The 19,636-nt window shown below is 49.2% G+C and overlaps 1 protein-coding gene across 6 annotated transcripts in view; it reads right to left on the bottom strand.

The window, feature by feature from the left end:
* Nucleotides 1-19,636, bottom strand: part of PKNOX1 (PBX/knotted 1 homeobox 1) — a 66,350-nt gene that overhangs the window by 21,660 nt on the left and 25,054 nt on the right. For 4 of the 6 annotated variants that reach the window (XM_035283306.3, XM_035283308.3, XM_054249092.2 and 1 more), the window contains exons 2-5: nt 12,603-12,709; nt 8,628-8,755; nt 3,607-3,778; nt 940-1,110 (exon numbers count right to left, since the gene is read on the bottom strand). In XM_035283306.3, the coding sequence (XP_035139197.1) occupies nt 940-1,110; nt 3,607-3,778; nt 8,628-8,755; nt 12,603-12,653 (522 nt within the window). In that variant the 5' untranslated portion in view covers nt 12,654-12,709. The remainder of the gene's footprint in view (nt 1-939; nt 1,111-3,606; nt 3,779-8,627; nt 8,756-12,602; nt 12,710-19,636) is intronic. The other 2 variants (XM_078358805.1, XM_078358806.1) reach the window with 1 other exon arrangement.

Genomic DNA, 19,636 nt, shown 5'->3' with positions numbered 1-19,636 from the left:
ACTACCCTGGCCTACATGGTGAAACCCCAACTCTACTAAAAATACAAAAATTAGCTGGGCGTGGTGGTGCCCGCAATCCCAGCTACTCGGGAGGCTAAGGCAGAAGAATTGCTTGGACCTGGGAGGTGGAGGTTGCAATAAGCCGAGATCGAACTACTGCACTCCAGCCTGGGCGAGAGCAAGACTCCATCTCAAAAAAAAAAAAAAAAAAAAGGTACACAGAGGGCATAATGTTCAACGTCATTAGTCATCAGGGAAATGAAAATTAAAACCACAAAGAAATATTACTATTACGACGTATCGTATCATCAGAATGGCTAAAACACCATAGTGCTCCCTCATGGATGAACCTTACAGGCATTCTGATCAATGAAATAAGCAAAGGACCCAAAGGACAAACACTGTACAATTCCATTTAACATGAGAGGCCTGGAGTGGTCGAATTCAGAGACTGATAGAATGGTGGGTGCCAGGGGCGAGGGCAGGGGGACTAGGGAATGAGTGTTCAAGGGGTCAGTTTGAGTTTGAGAAGATGAGAAAGCCCTGGAGATGGCTGGCATTGACGGTTGGCCAACAGTGTGCGTATACTTAATGCACCGAACTGTACATTGTAAAAGAGCTAAGATGATACATTTTAGATTACGTATATTTTACACAGTTTTTTTTAAAAGAACAAACAAAGTTTTTTAAGAAGAAATAAAGAAATGAATGGAATTGTACCCTCCATAAACATGGGATGGGGCCCAGTAGGCAGACTGAGGACTCACTTCATACCCTGAGGGAGTTCATTTCCAGACCAGGCTGGGTCAGAGACTAGAGGGTCCTTCTTGTAGAGCGCCAGTAAGATGACCCAGCGAATTCTGAAAGAGCTGATGGTCTCACGACTCAATGCAGGTGTTCACCGTGGCAGAGGTAAAGCAAGAACCGCAGTGTAAGTACCTGGGACTGCACGGGGGAGTACGGGCTTCCAGGCTCTCCACTCAACAGCGTCTCACTGTTCATTTTCGTTTTCAGACAAGCAATGTATCGACTGCAGAAATCTTTGCAGAGTTCATTAACCTTTTCCAGCTCAAGAAGATGAATGCGCAAAACCTGGATTGCTTTCACCATCTAGAGCAGAGAAAATGAAGCCTTTCAGAGAGAAGGTAGCATCATTGTAAGTTATCATGCCACACACACCAGTTCTGTCATTAGATGGAACCACCTTCACTGCCGGTAACCAAGGTGGAATCACATCAGAATCCTATGGAGTGATGAGCTGCTCCAGTGCCACTGACCTGGGCTTTGGTATTCGGCTGCATCTGCTGTGCAGGGAAGACAAAGGTGCGTGGTGCCGACCTCAGCGTGTCCCACTGCTAGGTGTGTGGGCTGTGAGCCAAAGCCTAGCCCTGCCACTTACTCGCTCAGGACAAGTGACTCACCTCATCTACTCCTGTCTCTACATCCACAATAGGGATACATCCATACTCCCCCTAGGTGGTTCCACATTTTCATCACGTGCATTTTGGTGTCAGAACTCTTCGCCTAGTCCTAGATTCTAAAGATTTTCTCTCGTGATTTTTCTAAAAGTTGTATAGTTTTGTTTTGTTTTTGTTTTTTTGAGAGTTTTGCTCTTATTGCCCAGGCTGGAGGCTGGAGTGCAATGGCGCGATCTCAGCTCACTGCAACCTTCGCCTCCTGGGTTCAAGTGATTCTATTGCCTCAGCCTCCCGAGTAGCTGGGACTACAAGCATGCACCACCACACCCAGCTATGTTTGTATTTTTAGTAGAGATTAGGTTTCACCACGTTGGTCAGGCTGGTCATGAACTCCTGACCTCAGGTGATCCGCCTGGCTCAGCCTCCCAAAGTGCTGGGATTACAGGCATGAGCCACCATGGCTGGCCAAAGTTGTATAGTTTTGTATTAAGTTACTATGTTCTGGGGTAATCTGTCCCACAGCAATAGATAATACCAATAATGCAACCATATCATCATAAGTACCAGCTGCCTATGAATCAGCAACTCTGAGACCCAGCTCCTTCACCTGTAAACCTGGTGGTAGTAATTCATATGCATCTATGCAGTGAATTAATGAATCAATCAATAACAAAAATGATGGCGTGTCCAGCTCTGGTAGGCCCTGTGCTAAACACTCACCAGTCAGGAGAACCTTGGTCCCTGCCAGCCTGGTGGGGTATAGAGGACACCTGTGCTCTACTCATGGGGCCAAGCCAGGTGTGGGCCAATGGGAAGATGGATGCAGACCACAGCCTCAGGGGCAGAGAGAGCTTCTGATCCTCACCCCCAAAGAGCATGCACTGTCAGTCTCATTTCAGAGAGAAGGAGACAGATCCAAGTCAGGTAATTCCCCGCAAAATCTATTTGGTGGTAAGCAGTGAGCATATACGGAGAATTTTTTAAAAAACTAAGATCTCAGCAATTTATTCAGGAAAAACGAGTTTTCAAAAAACCCTTTCTGCTGAAGGCCCTGACCAGGGTTTTGATGTGGGACCAAGATGGCTCAAAAGGAACCCAGGGAAGGTTCCCTGATGCTGGTTCTTTGTGTATCCAGATCTGGGAAGCAAACACGTGGTTACACTCCGGCAGGAGAGCAGACTCAGAGAGCGCGGCCTGCCCAGACCATGCTGACGGCACCGTACAGGTGCCTCGGGCACAGCTCACTCAGGGCACTCCAGTGACGATGGAACCCAGGAGTTCTCGCTTGCCTTTGGAGGGCACAGAACACTTTGCATTTTGGAACCCCGGCCTTGGGAGGAGGGCACTGAAAGTCAGTGTCAGCCTTGAGACAGAGCTGTCTTGGAGAATAAAGCCTGTGTCCACGTCCATGATAAACGAAGGACAGACGTGGGGCACAGGCAGGCTGCCCGAGCACCCAGCCCCACCCCACAGACCTTTACAGACACTGTACAGAGAACCCAATCCCCGTGTCCATTTAGCAAGGAGGCTCAAATGATTTTATTTTATTTATTTATTTTTAGACAGTGTTTCGCTCTTCTTGACCAGGCTGGAGTGCAATGGCGCAATCTTGGCTCACCATAAACTCTGCCTTCCAGGTTCAAGCAATTCTCCTTTCTCAGCCTCCCAAGTAGCTGGGATAATAGGCATGTACCACCACACCAGCTAATTTTGTATTTTCAGTAGAGACAGGGTTTCTCCATGTTGGTTAGGCTGGTCTTGAACTCCTGACCTCAGATTATCTGCCCGCTTCGGCCTCCCAAAGTGCTGGGATTACAGGCATGAGCCACCACGCCTGGCTCATTTTATTTGATTTTTAAATGAAAGTGTAGGTTGGGCCTTTGGAGGTTGAGGATGGAGGACTGCTTGAGGCTAGGAGTTTGAGACCACCCTGGGCAACACAGCAAGACCTGTGTCTAGCAAAAATAAAATAAGTTTAAATATAAAAACTAAATAAATAAAGGACACCTAGAGAAGGCTGAAGACAGGGCTATCCACATTACACACACCGTAAAAGTAAGTGATTTTATGGTTGCACGAGCCTTTCCTTTAGAAGAACTACAAGCAGTCTAAAGTTCTACTTAGAAGTTTAGATTTCAGGAACAGATCTCACATTTTGAAAAATAAAAATAAAATGTATTTTACTTACTAAATTGTCAGTTTCTGGATCTTCACAAAAGAAGGGCTTCCCTTCCTTCTCTTGCTTCCTTACGAAATTTTCGATGTCTACATCAAAACTGGCAGAAGTTGTGCCCTCAGAGCCCTGTGTGGATTGCTCACACTTTTCAAACAGCAAAGCTAACAATGGAAACAGTGGGTGCCTGAGGAGCAAAGAGAAAAAGGAAGACACGTACGTTCTACGCCCATGAGAATGTCTTCGCATGCGCGCCTGCACTATCCATGTAACACCTCTGTTGGGTTAAAATTCACACACCACACGGTTCATCCATTTAAAGTACACAACTCAGTGGTTTTCAGAGTTGCGCGGCCATTGCCACAGCCAACTTCAGAACACTCCATCATCCCCCAAAGAAACCCTGTATCCAACAGCAGTCATCCTCCACCTTTTCCCGAACGCCCGCCTACTAAAACCTACTTGCTATCTCTGTGTTTGTCTCTTCTAGACATTCCTTTGTTTTGTTTTGTTTATACTCTTCATATAAATGGGAATCGTCGGACATGTGACCGTGGTGTCTGGCTTGTCCCCACAGCATAATGTGTCTAAGGCTTACCAATGTTGTAACGGGTTTCAGTACTTTTTTGGGGTGGGGGACAGACTCTTGCTCTGTTGTCCAGGCTGGAGTGCAGTGGCACCATCTCAGCTCACTGCAACCTCTGCCTCCTGGGTTTAAGCAATTCTCCTACTCAGCCTCCCCAGGTAGCTGAGACTACAGGCACCCATCATGCCCAGCTAATTTTTATATTTTTAGTAGAGACAAGGTTTTGCCATTTTGGCCAGGCTGGTCTCGAACTCCTGACCTAAGGTGATCTGCCTGCCTTGGCCTCCCAAAGTGCTGGGATTACAGGCATGAGCCACTGCGTCTGGCCACTCCATTACCTTTTACACTGAATAGTACTGCATCGCATGGAGATGCCATAATGCGTCTGCTCATTCATCAGCTGATGGGCATGGGCGTTGTTTCTACCTTTTGGCCATGATAAGACAGTGCTATGAAGATTCACACACACGTTTGCTGGACTTTGTTTTCATTTGTCTTGGGTACATACATGCATAGGAGTAGAACTGCTGAGTCATACATAACTTTTTAAAGAAAAATTGGTATTGTTTTAATTACTTTTATGTACAGAAAACTCAACAGTGCACATTTAACCCAGTTTAGTGGCAAGCTCTTTAGTCTTTGCCTTTTCGAGCTTGGCGATGAGACACAGACTTGGGACCCAGGGCATTGCCTCCCCAGTGACGGCGGATCTCATCGTATCTGTCATTGTAACTGGTCCTATTAGCTTCTACCAGCTTAGCCAAAGCGCCTTTGTCTTCCGAGTGAACCTGTGTGAAGGTGACAGTGGTGCAGGTCTTCCTGTGGGCTAGATGTCCCAGTCTTGCCTTCTCCTTGATAATGCAGTAAAGGACCCCCATTTTATGACACAGGGCGGGCAGGAAGACAACCAGCTGGAAGAAAGCATTAGCTCAAGAGTGTATTTTGACCAAAAGCAGTAAATTTCCAAGCTAGCTTGGTAGCAACAGTCATGTATAACTCTATGCTGAACTTTAAAAAGAAAATTTTTTTTTTTAGATAGGATCTCACTCTGTCATCCCGACTGGATGCAGTGGCACGATCTCAGCCCATTGCAACCTCCACCTACCAGGTTCCAGTGACTCTCCCACCTCAGCTCCCACCTCAGCCTCCAGAGTAGCTGGGACTACAGGCATGTGCCACCACACCCGGCTAATATTTGTACTTTTTTGGTAGAGAAGGTGTTTTGCCATGTTGGCCAGTCTGATCTTGAACTCCTGACCTCAGGTGATCTATCTACATCAGCCTCCCAAAGTGCTGGGGTTACAGGCATAAGCCACCATGCCTGGCCTGACTGACTGTTAAATACTAAAGCAGTCTTGCATCCCAGGAAAATCCTGACTCGGTCGCCAGGTATTACGCTGTTTACATATGGCTAGAATTGATGATTAGTATTTTATGGATGAGTTTTACATCTGAACTCATGAAGGCTATTTGGCCTGTATTTTTCTGATGTGCTATTGTCTTCAGTCTTGGCATCAGAGTAATGTCAATTATAAAGTGAGGTGGGAAGCCTTCCCTCCTCCTCTCCTTCCTGAGAGACACTGCAGACTTGCTGCTCTTTCTTCTTTATATGTTGATAGAATTCTCAGTAAAATCATCTGGGCCTGAATATTTCTTTTTGCAAGGTCATACAAAATTCATATTTATAGATTTATATTCTAAAACTTTATTTTTAGGTATTAGAAATAACATCTTTTTTTTTTCTTTGAGACAAAGTTTCGCTCTTACCGCCCAGGCTAGAGTGCAGTAGCAAGATCTCAGCTCACTGCAACCTCTGCCTCCCCAGTTCAAGTTATTCTCCTGTCTCAGCCTCCCTAGTTTCTAGGATTACAGACATGTGCTACTATGCCTGGCTAATGTTTTGTATTTTTAGCAGAGATGGGTTTCACCATGTTGGCCAAGCTGGTCTCAAACTCTTAACCTCAAGTGGTCCACCTACCTCAGCCTCCCAAAGTGCTGGGATTGGCATGGGCCGCCACGCCCGGCCAGAAGGAACACTGTGATCTGAGGACATTTTCAGCCGAGCAGTCATCACATCATAAGCACCTCATGACTCTGCCTTGCTACTAACTCTAGTGCTCCTTTTTCTTTTCTTTCTTTTTTTTAAGACAGAGTTTCGCTCTTGTTATCCAGGCTGGAGTGCAATGGCACAATCTCGGCTCACCGCAACCTCCGCCTCCTGGGTTCAGGCAATTCTCCTGCCTCAGCCTCCTGAGTAGCTGGGATTACAGGCACGTGCCACCATGCCCAGCTAATTTTTGTATTTTTAGTAGACATGGGGTTTCACCATGTTGACCAGGATGGTCTCAATCTGTTGGCCTCGTGATCCACCCGCCTCGGCCTCCCACAGTGCTGGGATTACAGGCGTGAGCCACCGTGCCCGGCCTCTTTTCTGTTTTTAAGACAGTGTTCACCCTTGTTGCCCAGGCTGGAGTGCAATGGTGCAATCTCTGCTCACCGCAACCTCCACTTCCTGGGTTCAAGCGATTCTCCTGCCTCAGCCTCCTAAGTAGCTGGGATTACAGGCACGCGCCACCACACCCACCTAATTTTTATATTTTTAGTAGAGACAGGATTTCTCCATGTTTCTCTTTTGTCTGGGCCACCAATATGCCATCCAGACTGAGGAAGACCTAGAAACTTAGGGGCCACATGAGCCATAGCCACAGCCGCATCAGCAAGCCCCAGAAGCACCCTGGAGGCTGCGGTAATGCTGGTGGTATATGCATCACACCACAGGATCAACTTCGCCAATACCACCCAGGGTACTTTGGGAAAGTTGGAATGAGGCATTATCACTTAAAGAGGAACCACAGCTTCTGCCCAACTGTCAACCCTGACAAATTGTGGACTTTGGTCAGTGAGACGACACAGGTGAATGCTGCTAAAAACGAGACAGGGGCTGCCCCGTAACTGCGGCAGTGTGATCGGGCTACTTCCAAGCTCTGGGAGAGGCAGGGGCTGCTCCCATCACTGCGGCGGTGTGATTGGGCTACTTCCAAGCTCTGGGAGAGGCAGGGGCTGCTCCTATCACTGCGGCGGTGTGACTGGGCTACTACCAAGCTCTGGGAGAGGCAGGGGCTGCCCCCATCACTGCGGCGGTGTGATCGGGCTACTTCCAAGCTCTGGGAGAGGCAGGGGCTGCCCCCATCACTGCTGTGGTGTGATCGGGCTACTACCAAGCTCTGGGAGAGGCAGGGGCTGCCCCCATCACTGCGGCGGTGTGATCGGGCTACTTCCAAGCTCTGGGAGAGGCAGGGGCTGCTCCCATCACTGCTGTGGTGTGATCGGGCTACTTCCAAGCTCTGGGAGAGGCAGGGGCTGCTCCCATCACTGCGGCGGTGTGATCGGGCTACTACCACGCTCTGGGAGAGGCAGGGGCTGCTCCCATCACTGCGGCAGTGTGATCGGGCTACTTCCAAGCTCTGGGAGAGGCAGGGGCTGCTCTCATCACTGCTGTGGTGTGATCGGGCTACTTCCAAGTTCTGGGAGAGGCAGGGGCTGCTCCCATCACTGCTGTGGTGTGATCGGGCTACTTCCAAGCTCTGGGAGAGGCAGGGGCTGCTCCCATCACTGCGGCGGTGTGATCGGGCTACTTCCAAGTTCTGGGAGAGGCAGGGGCTGCTCCCATCACTGCTGTGGTGTGATCGGGCTACTATCAAGCTCTGGGAGAGGCAGGGGCTGCTCCCATCACTGCTGTGGTGTGATCGGGCTACTACCAAGCTCTGGGAGAGGCAGGGGCTGCTCCCATCACTCCGGCGGTGTGATCGGGCTACTACCAAGCTCTGGGAGAGGCAGGGGCTGCTCCCATCACTGCTGTGGTGTGATCAGGCTACTTCCAAGCTCGGGAGAGGCAGGGGCTGCTCCCATCACTGCTGTGGTGTGATCGGGCTACTTCCAAGCTCTGGGAGAGGGAGAGCTCCCAAAGCAGCCTGTCATCTTACAGGCCAAATTCCTTGGCAGGAGAGATTGAAAGGGGCAGGCGCTGTGTCCTGGCAGCTTGAAGCCACATGGAGGGAGGTTCATTAAATGCTAACTACTTAAAAAAAAGAAGACAGTTTCACTCTTGTTGCCCAGGCTAGAATACAAAGGCACAGTCTTAGCTCACTGCAACCTCCCCTTCCTGGGTTCAAGTGACTCTCCTGCCTCAGCCTCCCCAGTAGCTAGAATTACAGGCATGAGCCACCAGGCCCAGCTAATTTTTGTATGTTTAGTAGAGACAGAGTTTCTCCATGTTGGTCAGGCTGGTCTCGAACTCCCGACCTCAGGTGATCCACCCGCCTGAGCCTCCCAAAGTGCTGGGATTACAAGCATGAGCCACTGCACCCGGCTCTATAGTGCTCCTTTTAACAAACTCGTCAATGCTCCTCACTCCTCTGAGCGCCCCCACAGCCAGCACCCCCAGCGCTACCTATAAATGGCCTGCTTGTCCACATCCATCGGGGTCTGAGACTCCACAGGGGGAGGGCTCACTCCTGCTGCATCAGGTTCAGAGCAGTTAGGGTCTTGTTCTGTCTTCAACTCTGTGACTACCTGCATCTGTAAAAGGAAGAAGATAATTCTTATTACCAAACACAAACCACTAGGTGTTCCAGAGGAACGCGATCGGAGTGGGAACTCCAGACAGCGGCGTGACTGCGACCCCTGGAGAGAGAACCACCGACAGACAGCTTCCAAGACCGATAAAGGTCAAATTTCCAAACACAAACCACTAGGTGTTCCAGAGGAACGCGATCAGAGTGGGAACTCCAGACAGCGGCGTGACTGCGACCCCTGGAGAGAGAACCACCGACAGACAGCTTCCAAGACCGATAAAGGTCAAATTTCCAAACACAAACCACTAGGTGTTCCAGAGGAACGCCATCAGAGGGAACTCTAGACAGCGGCGTGACTGCGACCCCTGGAGAGAGAACCACCGACAGACAGCTTCCAGACAGATAAAGGTCAAATTTCCAAACTGCTTAACAACTGAGATAACCAATGTCTGCGAAACGCTCACTATTTTTAAAACAACACTGACGATGCCCTACTGAAGGGAACTCTTACTCTTCCATCTGTTGCTATATATCCTCACGCTTGATACTATGACAGCCAGAGAAGCATAAACAAATAGTCTGTCTTCTCACCATATCACAGAAACAACTTAACTCCATACGCTACATATTTGTGACAGTGCTGAACATCTCCCATATCTACCCTTAAACATCAGCCAACATAGCCGTAAAAATTTCACTGCAATCAGAAAGGAAAAGACCAGCTGTGTTTACTTAAAGCCTTAACAGATACTATCATTTAAACTGCTTTAAACAAGCGACGCCTTTGTCATTTAGGTAAAAAGTATTTAAATCATTAAAAAAATCAGTTTGCAGAAACAAAATTTTGTGGCAATAAGCTCTAGTTATCTATGATCAATAGATTAGACTGTCCTGACCTCAGCCTCCTCAGGACCAGGACTGGGCCATGTCTCCCACGGTGGATTTGGCCATGCTTCTGTCCCTTGAGGAAGCAGCCTGGGGCCGTGGGGGTGGGGCCACCCCCACCGACCAGACAGACTCAGGGCCTGCCATGAATGCCCACCCCCACAGGATGCCTCTCACACCCTCCAGCCCTGTGCTGTCTTCCCTCCAACTTCTTGTTTTTGGAGTAAGATAACTTCTATTCTGCTTCCTTTAAATGGGACAACACACTAGGAAAACTGTTTTTCTTTCTCTTAAAAAAAATACAAGCAAGGAAGCCTAAGTGGACACAGTATTTCTGTAAGGCGATCTGCCAGCGTGTATAAAAAGCCTTAAAAAGGCCATGTGCGGTGGCTCACGCTGTAATCCCAGCACTTTGGGAGGCTGAGGTGGGCAGATCATGAGGTCAAGAGATCAAGACCATCCTGGCCAATATGGTGCCACCACGTCTCTACTAAAAATACAAAAATTAGCTGAGTATGGTGGCATGCGCCTATAGTCCAAGCTACTTGGGAGGCTGAGGCAGAATCGCTTGAACCTGGGAGGTGGAGGTTGCGGTGAGCTGAGATCGCGCCATTGCACTCCAGCCTGGGTAACAAGAACGAAACTCTGTCTCAAAAAAAAAAAAAAATTTTAAAAAAGGCTGGGTGCGGTGGCTCATACCTGTAATCCCAGCACTTTGGGAGGCCAAGGCGGGCAGATCACGAGGTCAAGAGATCAAGACCATCCTGGCCAACATAGTGAAACCCCGTCTCTACTAAAAATAAGCAAAAATTAGCTGGGCGTGGTGGTACACGCCTGTAGTCCCAGCTACTCGACAGGCTGAGGCAGGAAAATTGCTTGAACCCAGGAAGCAGAGATTGCAGTGAGCCAAGATCGTGCCACTGAACTATAGCCTGGGTGACAGTGCGAGACTCCATTTCAAAAAAAAAAAAAACAATGGCCAGGCATGGTGGCTCACGCCTACAATCCCAGCACTTCGGGAGGCTGAGGTGGGCGGATCACCTGAGGTTAGGAGTCCGAGATCAGTGTGGGCAACGTGGTAAAACCCCATCTCTACTAAAAATACAAAAAAATTAGCCGGGCATGGTAGCATACACCTATAATCCCAGCTACTCAGGAGGCTGAGACAGGAGAACTGCTTGAACCTGGAAGACAGAGGTTGAAGGGAGCCGAGATTGCGCCAGTGCACACCAGCCAGGGCAGCAGCCAAGCTCCGTCTCAAAATAAATAAATAACAAAATAAAAATAAATAAAAAGCCTTAAAAGATTCATTTCAGTATCTCAAAAAAAGTGATTATGAAAAGAGAGAAACCTAAATGTGTTCAACCTTGGAAAAATGGCAAAATAATTATGATCTATGTATGCTGTAGATATGTTTCCACGTTTATTTAAAACAATGCTGATAAAACACTTCCCAGGCCCTGCGGAAGCACTCGGGCATGAAAAAGACAGCACTTCCAGTGTCATCTGCACCTGGCACAGCTGCCTGGGAGGAGGTGGCTGGTAGCAAGCACTGCTGTCCCAGGCTGTCAGAGGCAGTCACCATGCTCAGGAGGCAGAGGTGGGGTCAGAGCAAAGACCTGGCAGGCAGGAGAGAGAAGAGTGATGGGAAGAGTGAATACTGTGCCCCATGTCAGGCAGAGAGGTGCCCAAGGTGTGCCAGGCAGAGATGCTGGCAACGGCCTAGGGTCCAGAGGGGCTGCCTGATTCGGGCCACAGAGCAGCTCAGTCTTTGCATGAAACCCACAGGAATCCACAGGGAGTCACTGGAGAGCTCAGGAGGGACATTATTGGATTTGCATTTTAGAAAAAAAAAAGGTCACTTGGAAATACCGAAGGACTAAGGACTTCTGGGCTAAGGAAGCAGGGTGACCACACAGAATGTCCTCCTTAAATTGCTGTACAAAGCAAAACAACAACACTGCCACCACCAAGACTCTGCAACAGGCACCGAACAAGGACTGGCTGGTAAAATCCACCACCAGGAAAAGGGTCCCAGCGCCTCAGCTTCTAACCCCTCCTCAGAACTCATCAACAGGGCTCCGGGGAGTCACCCGGAGTCTGACCCTTGCCATCGAAGCCCCCGAGGTGGGGAGGAGAGCCGAGGGGCACTGCGCTGAGCCTGCCTGCTAGGCAGGATAGTAAAGGGCAGGCCACATCCCTTCCCTGGCTCCAGAGTCAGTGGGACGATGAGCCAAATGCCAGTGGGCTCACAGCGCAGTGTGGGCTCTTGTTTTTGTTTTTTCCAGGTACGTCTTAGCAGCGGGAAAATGGAGACACAGCATTTAACAAGATCGAAGGCCAAGAAAGACGGCAAGGGCCTCAGCCAAGTCTCAGTCCTCTTGCTCCTCAATTCATTCAGGTCACAGAACACAAAACACTGTAGCTCCCAGGAAAGCAAAGTCTCATCTGTGGTGGGAGGGCAACGGCGAGCTGCCTGTGTACAGAACAAGCGTCCAGGCGTGAGCAAGGTACAAAGACGGAGCGCAGGCACCTTGCAGATCCACTGCTGGGACAGCCCCTCTCATGCCTCCTAGGGAGACGAAGACACAGGGTTCCCATTCAAAAGCTACTCCAGTAGAGACTCAGAAGAGCCAGCAGTCAACACGGGAATGAATCTGTCATCATGAAAATCAGCCAGGTTTTCTTTCCAAGTAACAATGCTAATTAACACTGACAGTAAATTCCCAAGACCCTGTCATGACTTAGGGAAGTCAAGAGTCCCGGCAATTTCGGTATCAGTTAAGGGAATCATATTGATTATTCTGTGGCATATTGTTCTGAACACAAACATGCAATAAATGCGTAATACACTAATGCTGAACACGCAATCTCATGGCAATTGAATTATAAGTGTACAAAGCAATGTCCGTGCTTGAGTGCCAGGCTGATTTGTAGCCAGAATGCAGAATCAAGCTCAAGCTCACCTGTTGCCCATCTTGATAGCTGTCTATACTTAATGTCTGTGTAGCCATCATGGTTCGCCAGAGTTCTACAGGACATCAAATCATCTTGGGTGAAAAGCAAATGGTGTCTGGGGAACAAAACCAGAAAAACGCCAGTTAACGGTCATAGCGCGTTGTTTTGTTCTGTTTTGTTTTGTTTCCTTCATTCCATAACATCCGATTTTTTAAAATTCTTATTTTTACACAGAGAGAAAACAGTTAGCCTTAGCAGTACGTGATAAGCCAAATCCTACTTAGCAGCCCTTCACTGACATAGCACTTATTTTCCTGTGCTGGGCCCTGACTTGCTATTACATTTCCAGCCAGTCAGTCACCGCCCAACTAACATCAAATCCATGCCTGCACAGGCCAGACAGTGCTCGGCCCAAGGGGCAGCAGTGAGCATGACAGCCAGGGCCTCAGCCCTCCTGGAACAAACAGCCGAGGAGGAGACACAATACACAGGGCCAAGGATGGGCAGACGGTGAAGTGAGAGGGTGCCTGGGCAGCCTTCCCGGGTCGTGTGGTCAGAGCAGGCCTCCGTGAGAAGATGCTATTTCAGCCAAGACTCGAGAGGCACGCTTCAGGGTGTTTGGTGTCTGTAACACAGAGGCCGGGGACAGGGATGGAAAGAGGTGCTCTGGGAGAATGAGACGGACATGCTCGTAAACACGTGCACATCTTACAGATAGGTACATCGTGGCACACTTGCTTAATGACAACAGGAAACCACAAAATGCCACTGATGAGCTGGAAGGATGGAGCAGGGACATGAGCAGCACCTGCAGTGTGGGTGTGGCGAAGCACCGCAGAGCGGAGGGCAGCCAGGCTGGACCACGGCCTGGTCATAGACGTTCAGTCTGGGCCGTCCTGAGAAGGTCATGTAGAGGTCAAGGGCATTTGTGCCACTTGTTCTGAACTAGCAAGAACATCAAGGAAAGCAGCACTTTCGGAGACCGTGTGAAATGGAAACAAGTCCTGTCCGAAGGACTACCACCCTGTCCTGAGTGAGATGGTTAAAAGGAACTCTGAGTCGGGTGCTCACAGCAGCAGCAGTGGCAGCAGCCAGGCCACCTCCTGAGCACAGGAGCCATCCTAGCGCCATGTGCCCTCACAACACCTGGGGGAGGCACTGCTGTGATGCCATTTACACCTGAGAAGCCTGAGCAATGTGACCACAGCCACTGAGATGCCAGAGGCTGAGCTAGGACCTGCCCTTACAAGCATCATTCTGGAGCCATCAAGGGGGCACAGTCAATGGGCAAAAGGGAGGGGCACAGTGAATGGGCATGAGAGAGGGCACAATCAGTGGGTTCCAGAGAAGGGACACAATCAACAGGAGCAGCTTCTGTGGCCTCGGAGGGGAGAGCATGCTGGGACATTTTAGGTTTGAGATGCTTCTCAGACACCCACATTAAACTCTGAGTAAGGGAGTGTAGACTCGAAACACAAATTTGGCCATCATCGAAGCACGGATAGTATGTGTGGGGCTGAACTGTGTCCTCCAAAAGATATGTATGTCCAACTGGGCATGGTGGTTCATGCCTGTAATCCCAGCACTTTGAGGCTGATGTGGGAGGACCACTTGAGTCCAGGTTAAGACCAGCCTGGGCAACATAGCAAGACCCTGTCCCTACAATAATAATCATAAAAAATCTGCCAGAATAGGTGGCTAAAGCTTTACTTTTAGGTATTTACTGTGATTAAAGCCTTAAGACTTGATGAGACCATCCAGGAAGAGGTAGAACAGCCCGTGCTAGAAGACGGTCTGCAGTTCAGGGCGACAGGAGGACCCAGCACAGGATGAAGAGCTGCCACGGGACAGCAAGGGAACCAGGCGGTGCCCCCAAAGCCACCGGGAAAAGGAGGACCAAGGACGTGGGAGCGCCAGCCATGGCAAGGACAGCTGAGCGCCAAGAAAGAGGGGGCTGAGCCTGCTGCCGATGAGCAGGAGATTCTGCAGGGAGAAGGCTGTGGCGGAGAACTCTCACGGCCCAGGGCACTCCTGACACAGGCACACCCTGCAACATGGCAGGAGAGCCACTGCTAACAGAAAAGGCTGGAAAGCACTTTCGACAGAAGCCTGGTAAAACAGATAATGGTAACCCGTGAAATGGAATATGTGCAATTAAAATATGAGGAAACAGGCAGAGAGCCGTGGTTTACGCCTGTACTCCTGGCACTTTGAGAGGCTGAGGCGGGCAGATCACAAGGTCAGGAGATCAAGACCATCCTGGCCAACATGGTGAAACCCTAGCTCTAGTTGCGGGACTGGTGGCGCGCAGTTATAGTCCCAGCAACTTGGAAGGCTGAGGCAGAAGAATTGCTTGAACCCAGGAGGCAGAGGCTGCAGTGAGCCAAAATCGTGCCACTGTACTACAGCCTGGGTGACAGAGTGAGACTCTGTCTCAAAATTTGAAAAAAAAAAAAAATATGAGGAAACACTTCATAAATTCTTCCCCAAGACCCCCATTTTGACAGAGACCCACACATCTGCAAACCTGTCACTGAATCTGCCCTAACAGGTCTCTGCCTTGACCAAATCCCTGCTTTCTCTCCAATTTCACTTCCATCTGCTCCCCTTCGCCCCAAGGAGTGGCTCCATTCAGCGCCATCACCTCACACCCTGATGGTGGTAGTAGTCTCCTACCTGGTTGTATGAGCCTCTAGTCTTACCCTCTACCAGTGCATTCTCTGAGTTTTCTTTCTCCTTTTTATTTTTATTTTTTTTGAGATAGAGTCTTGCTCTGTCCCCAGGCTGGAGTGCAGTGGCACAATCTCAGCTCACTGCAGCTAATTTTTGCATTTTAGTAGAGACTGGGTTTCACCATGTTGGCCAGGATGGTCTCAATCTCCTGACCTTGTGATCTACCTCACCCGCCTCAGCCTCCCAAAGTGCTGGGATTACAGGCATGAGCCACTGCACCTGGCCTTTTCTCCCTTTTTTTAGAGACAGGGTCTTGTTCCGCCAGCTAGGCTGGACTGCAGTGCAATTGTAGCTCACTACAGCCCCAACTTCCTGAGCTCAAGAGCTGCTGGAACTACAGGCCCACACCCCCATGCTGGCTGGCTTTATTTTTTGTAGAGAGGAAGTCTCGCCATATTGCTCAGGCTGCTCTTGAACTCCTGGGCTTGAGCAATTATCCCGCCTCAGCCTCCCAAAATGCTGGGATTACAGGTGTGATATGGTTTGGCTGTGTCCCCACCCACCGCTCATCTTGGATTCCCATGTGTTGTGGGAGGGACCCAGTAAGAGGTAATTGAATCATGGGGGCAAGTCTTTCCCAGGCTGGTCTCATGATAGTGAATGAGTCTCACATGAGATCTGATGGTTTTAAAAAGAGGCATTCCCCTGCACACAAGCTCCTCTCCTTGCCTGCTGCCATCCATGTAAGACACGACTTGCTCTTCCTTGCTTTCCGCCATGATTGTGAGGCTTCCCCAGCCATGTGGAACTGTAAATCCATTAGACCTCTTTCTTTGGAAAACTGTCCAGTCTTGAGTATGCCTTTATCAGCAGCATGAAAATGGACTAACAAAGTAAACCGGTACCAGGAGTGGGGTGCTGCTGAAAAGATACCCGAAAATGTAGAGGCAACTTTGGAACTGGGTAATAGGTAGAGGCTAGAACAGTTTGGAGGGCTCAGAAGAAGAAAGGAAAATGTGGGGAAGTTTGGAACTTCCTAGAAACTTGTTGAATGGCTTTGACAAAAATGCTGATGACAATATGGACAATAAAGTCCAGGCTGAGGGGGTCTCAGGTGGAGATGAGGAACTTGTTGGGAACTGGAGCAAAGGTGAGTCTTGTTATATTTCAGCAAAGAGACTGGCAGCATTTTGCCCCTGCCCTAGAGATTTGTGGAGGTCTGAACTTGAGAGATGATTTAGGGTATCTGGTGGAAATTTCTAAGCAGCAAAGCATTCAAGAGGTGACTTGGGTGCTGTTGAAAGCATTCGGCTTTATAAAGGAAGCAGAGCATGAAAGTTTGGAAAATTTGTAGCCTGACAATGTGATAGAAAAGAAAATCCCATTTTCTGAGGAGAAATTCAAGCTGGCTGCAGAAATTTGCATAAGTAACAAGGAGCCAAATGTTAATCCCCAAGACAATGGAGAAAATGTCAGAAGTCCTCACAGCAGCCCCTCCTATCACAGGCCCAGAGGCCTAGGAGGAAAAACTGGTTTTGTGGACCAGGCCCAGAGTGCCCGTGCTGTGTGCTGCCTAGGGACTTGGTGTCCTGTGTCGTAGCTGCTCCAGCCGCAGCTGAAAAGGGCCAATGTAGAGCTCGGGCCGTGGCTTCAGAGGATGCAAGTCTCAAGCCTTGGCAGCTTCCATGTGGTATTGGGCCTGCGAGTACACAGAAGTCAAGAATTGAGGTTTGGGAACCTCCACCTAGACTTCAGGAGATGTACGGAAATGCCTGGATGTCCAGGCAGACGCTGGCTGCAAGGGCAGGGTCCTCATGGAGAACCTCTGCTAGGACCATATGGAAAGAAAATGTGGGGCTGGAGTCCTCACAGAGAGTCCCCACTGGGCCACTACCTTGTGGAGCTGTGAGAAGACAGCCACCATCCTCCAGACCCCAGAATGGTAGATCTGACAGCTTGCACTGTGCACCTGGAAAAGCTGCACACACTAAAGGCCAGCCTGTGAAAGCAGCCAGGAGGGAGACGGTACCCTGCAAAGCCAAAGGAACAGAGTTGCCCAAAACATGGGAACCTACCTCTTACATCAGTGTGACCTGGATGTGAGACATGGAGTCACAAGAGATCATTTTGGAGCTTTAAGATTTGACTGCCCTGCTGGATTTCAGACTGCGTGGGGCCTGTAGCCCCAGTGTTTTGGCCAGTTTCCCCATTTGAAATGGCTGTATTTACCCAATGCCTATATCCCTACTGTATTTAGGAAGTAACTAACCTGCTTTTGATTTTATAGGCTGATAGGTGGAAGGGGCTTGCCTTGTCTCAGATGAGACTTTGGACTGTGGACTTTTGAGTTAATGCTGAAATGAGTTAAGACTTTGAGGGACTACTGGGCAGGCATGATTGGCTTTGAAATGGGATGATGTGAGATTTGGGAGGGGCCAGGAGCGGAATGATTGGTTGGCTGTGTCTCTTACATGCCATCCATGTAAGACATGACTTGCTCCTCTTTGCCTTCCGTTGTAATTGTGAGGCCTCCCCAGCCATGTGAAACTTTAAGTCCAATTAAACCTTTCTTTTGTAAATTGCCCTGTCTTGGATATGTCTTTATCAGCAGTGTGAAAACGAACTAACACAAGGTGTGAGCCACCCAAGCAGGCCCATTCTCCCAGCTTTCTAAAATGAAAATCTGATCATGTGACTCACATGCTTAAAATCGCCTCTGCCCAACCTTCACCCATAGGCTATAGCATTCCCTCAATGACCCCCTTCCATACTCCAAGTTGTATAAATAAAGCAATCACCACATTTAGCTTCCCCAACATTCCAGGTCGTCCCCAGCCTGACAGCTCTGCCCAGACACACTCCCCTCTCTGCATGGCCAGGAGGGAAACATGCATCCTCACTCACATCACCTTCTCCAGAGTCTTCCTGATGAATCTCGCCCACACCAGTGTTAAGTGTGTCCCTGCTGGGCCCTCACACAGCAGCCTCTGCCCAGCCCCGCAGTATTTCAGTTGTTTATTTGAACTGCAAGTTCCTTAAGGGCATGGGCTTGTCTTGCTACATCCCCAGCTACTAGCAGAGTCTTTGATGTCAGTGGGCACTAAACTAAAATGTTCCTAAGAGACTGAATCATAAACTTGGCCTGAAGGTGATCATCACTGGCATGACACAGTCTGGACATACAGTTCGCCTGCCTTCATCCCGTACCTCCTTGTTCCACTTAAGGCCAATTTTTAATTTTTTGGTTTAATGCACAATTGACAAAATATTTTACAATTTTAATTTTTATGATTATTCTTCAAGTGGTTGCTGGAACATAAGGCTCCTGAGGCCAGGCTCTGTGTCCGAGTGACCTCCATCCTCACAGAGTGACGTCTGCTGACACACAGCACTAGTCCTGTGGAGAGGTGCCGCAAAGCAGTCAGCGGGGCCTTGTGGGACCATCTCTAAGTCCTAGTTTGCTTGGGAAAAATGAAATAATCAGCACATGGGGCCAGGCATTATGACTCATGCCTATAATACCAAGACTTTGGGAGGCTGAGGCAGGAGGATCACCTGAGGTCAGAAGTTAGAGACCAGCCTGACCAACATGGCAAAATCCCGTCTCTACTAAAAATACCAAAATTAGCTGGGCATGGTGGCATATGCCTATAATCCCAACCACTTGGGAGGCTGAGGCAGGAGAATCACTTGAACCCGGGAGGCAGAGGCTGCAGTGAGCTGAGATCACACCACTGCACTCCAGCCTGGGTGACTGAGACTCTGTCTCAAAAAAAAAAAAAAAAAAAAAAATACAAAAACTAGCTAAATTAGCTGAGTATGGAGGCTCACACCTGTAATCCCACTACTTTGGGAGGCTGAGGCAGGAGGATCACTTGAGCACAGGAGTTCAAGGCTAGCTTGGGCCGGCCAGGCGTGACGGTTCACACGTGTAATCCCAGCATTTTGGGAGGCTGAGGCAGGCAGATCATGAGGTCAGGAGACTGAGACCATCCTGGCTAACACAGTGAAACCCTGTCTCTACTAAAAATAAAAAAATTAGCCAGGTGTGGTGGCACACCTGTAGTCCCAGCTACACGGAAGGCTGAGGCAGGAGAATGGCTTGAACCTGGGAGGTGGAGGCTGCAGTGAGCAAAGATCACACCACTTCACTCCAGCCTGGGCAACAGAGCGAGCCCCCATCTCTACAAAGGCAATGTTTTTAGTTAGCTGGCATGGTGGCTGACTTACGTGGCTTTCTATGTAGTTGTGCCAGCTTCCAAAGAATTCCAACTGAACAAAACTTGAAACGTACACATCTGGGAAGGTCTGTGACAATACAGCCACACACGGTCAGCCACTTTGCTGGGAGACAATTCTCCAGGACATT

The sequence above is a fragment of the Callithrix jacchus genome, chromosome 21, assembly GCF_049354715.1.
Source record: "Callithrix jacchus isolate 240 chromosome 21, calJac240_pri, whole genome shotgun sequence".
Classification (NCBI taxonomy): Eukaryota; Metazoa; Chordata; class Mammalia; order Primates; family Cebidae; genus Callithrix; species Callithrix jacchus.
The sequence above is the reverse complement of the archived record's forward strand: the minus strand, read 5'-3'. Positions and strand labels throughout refer to the sequence as shown.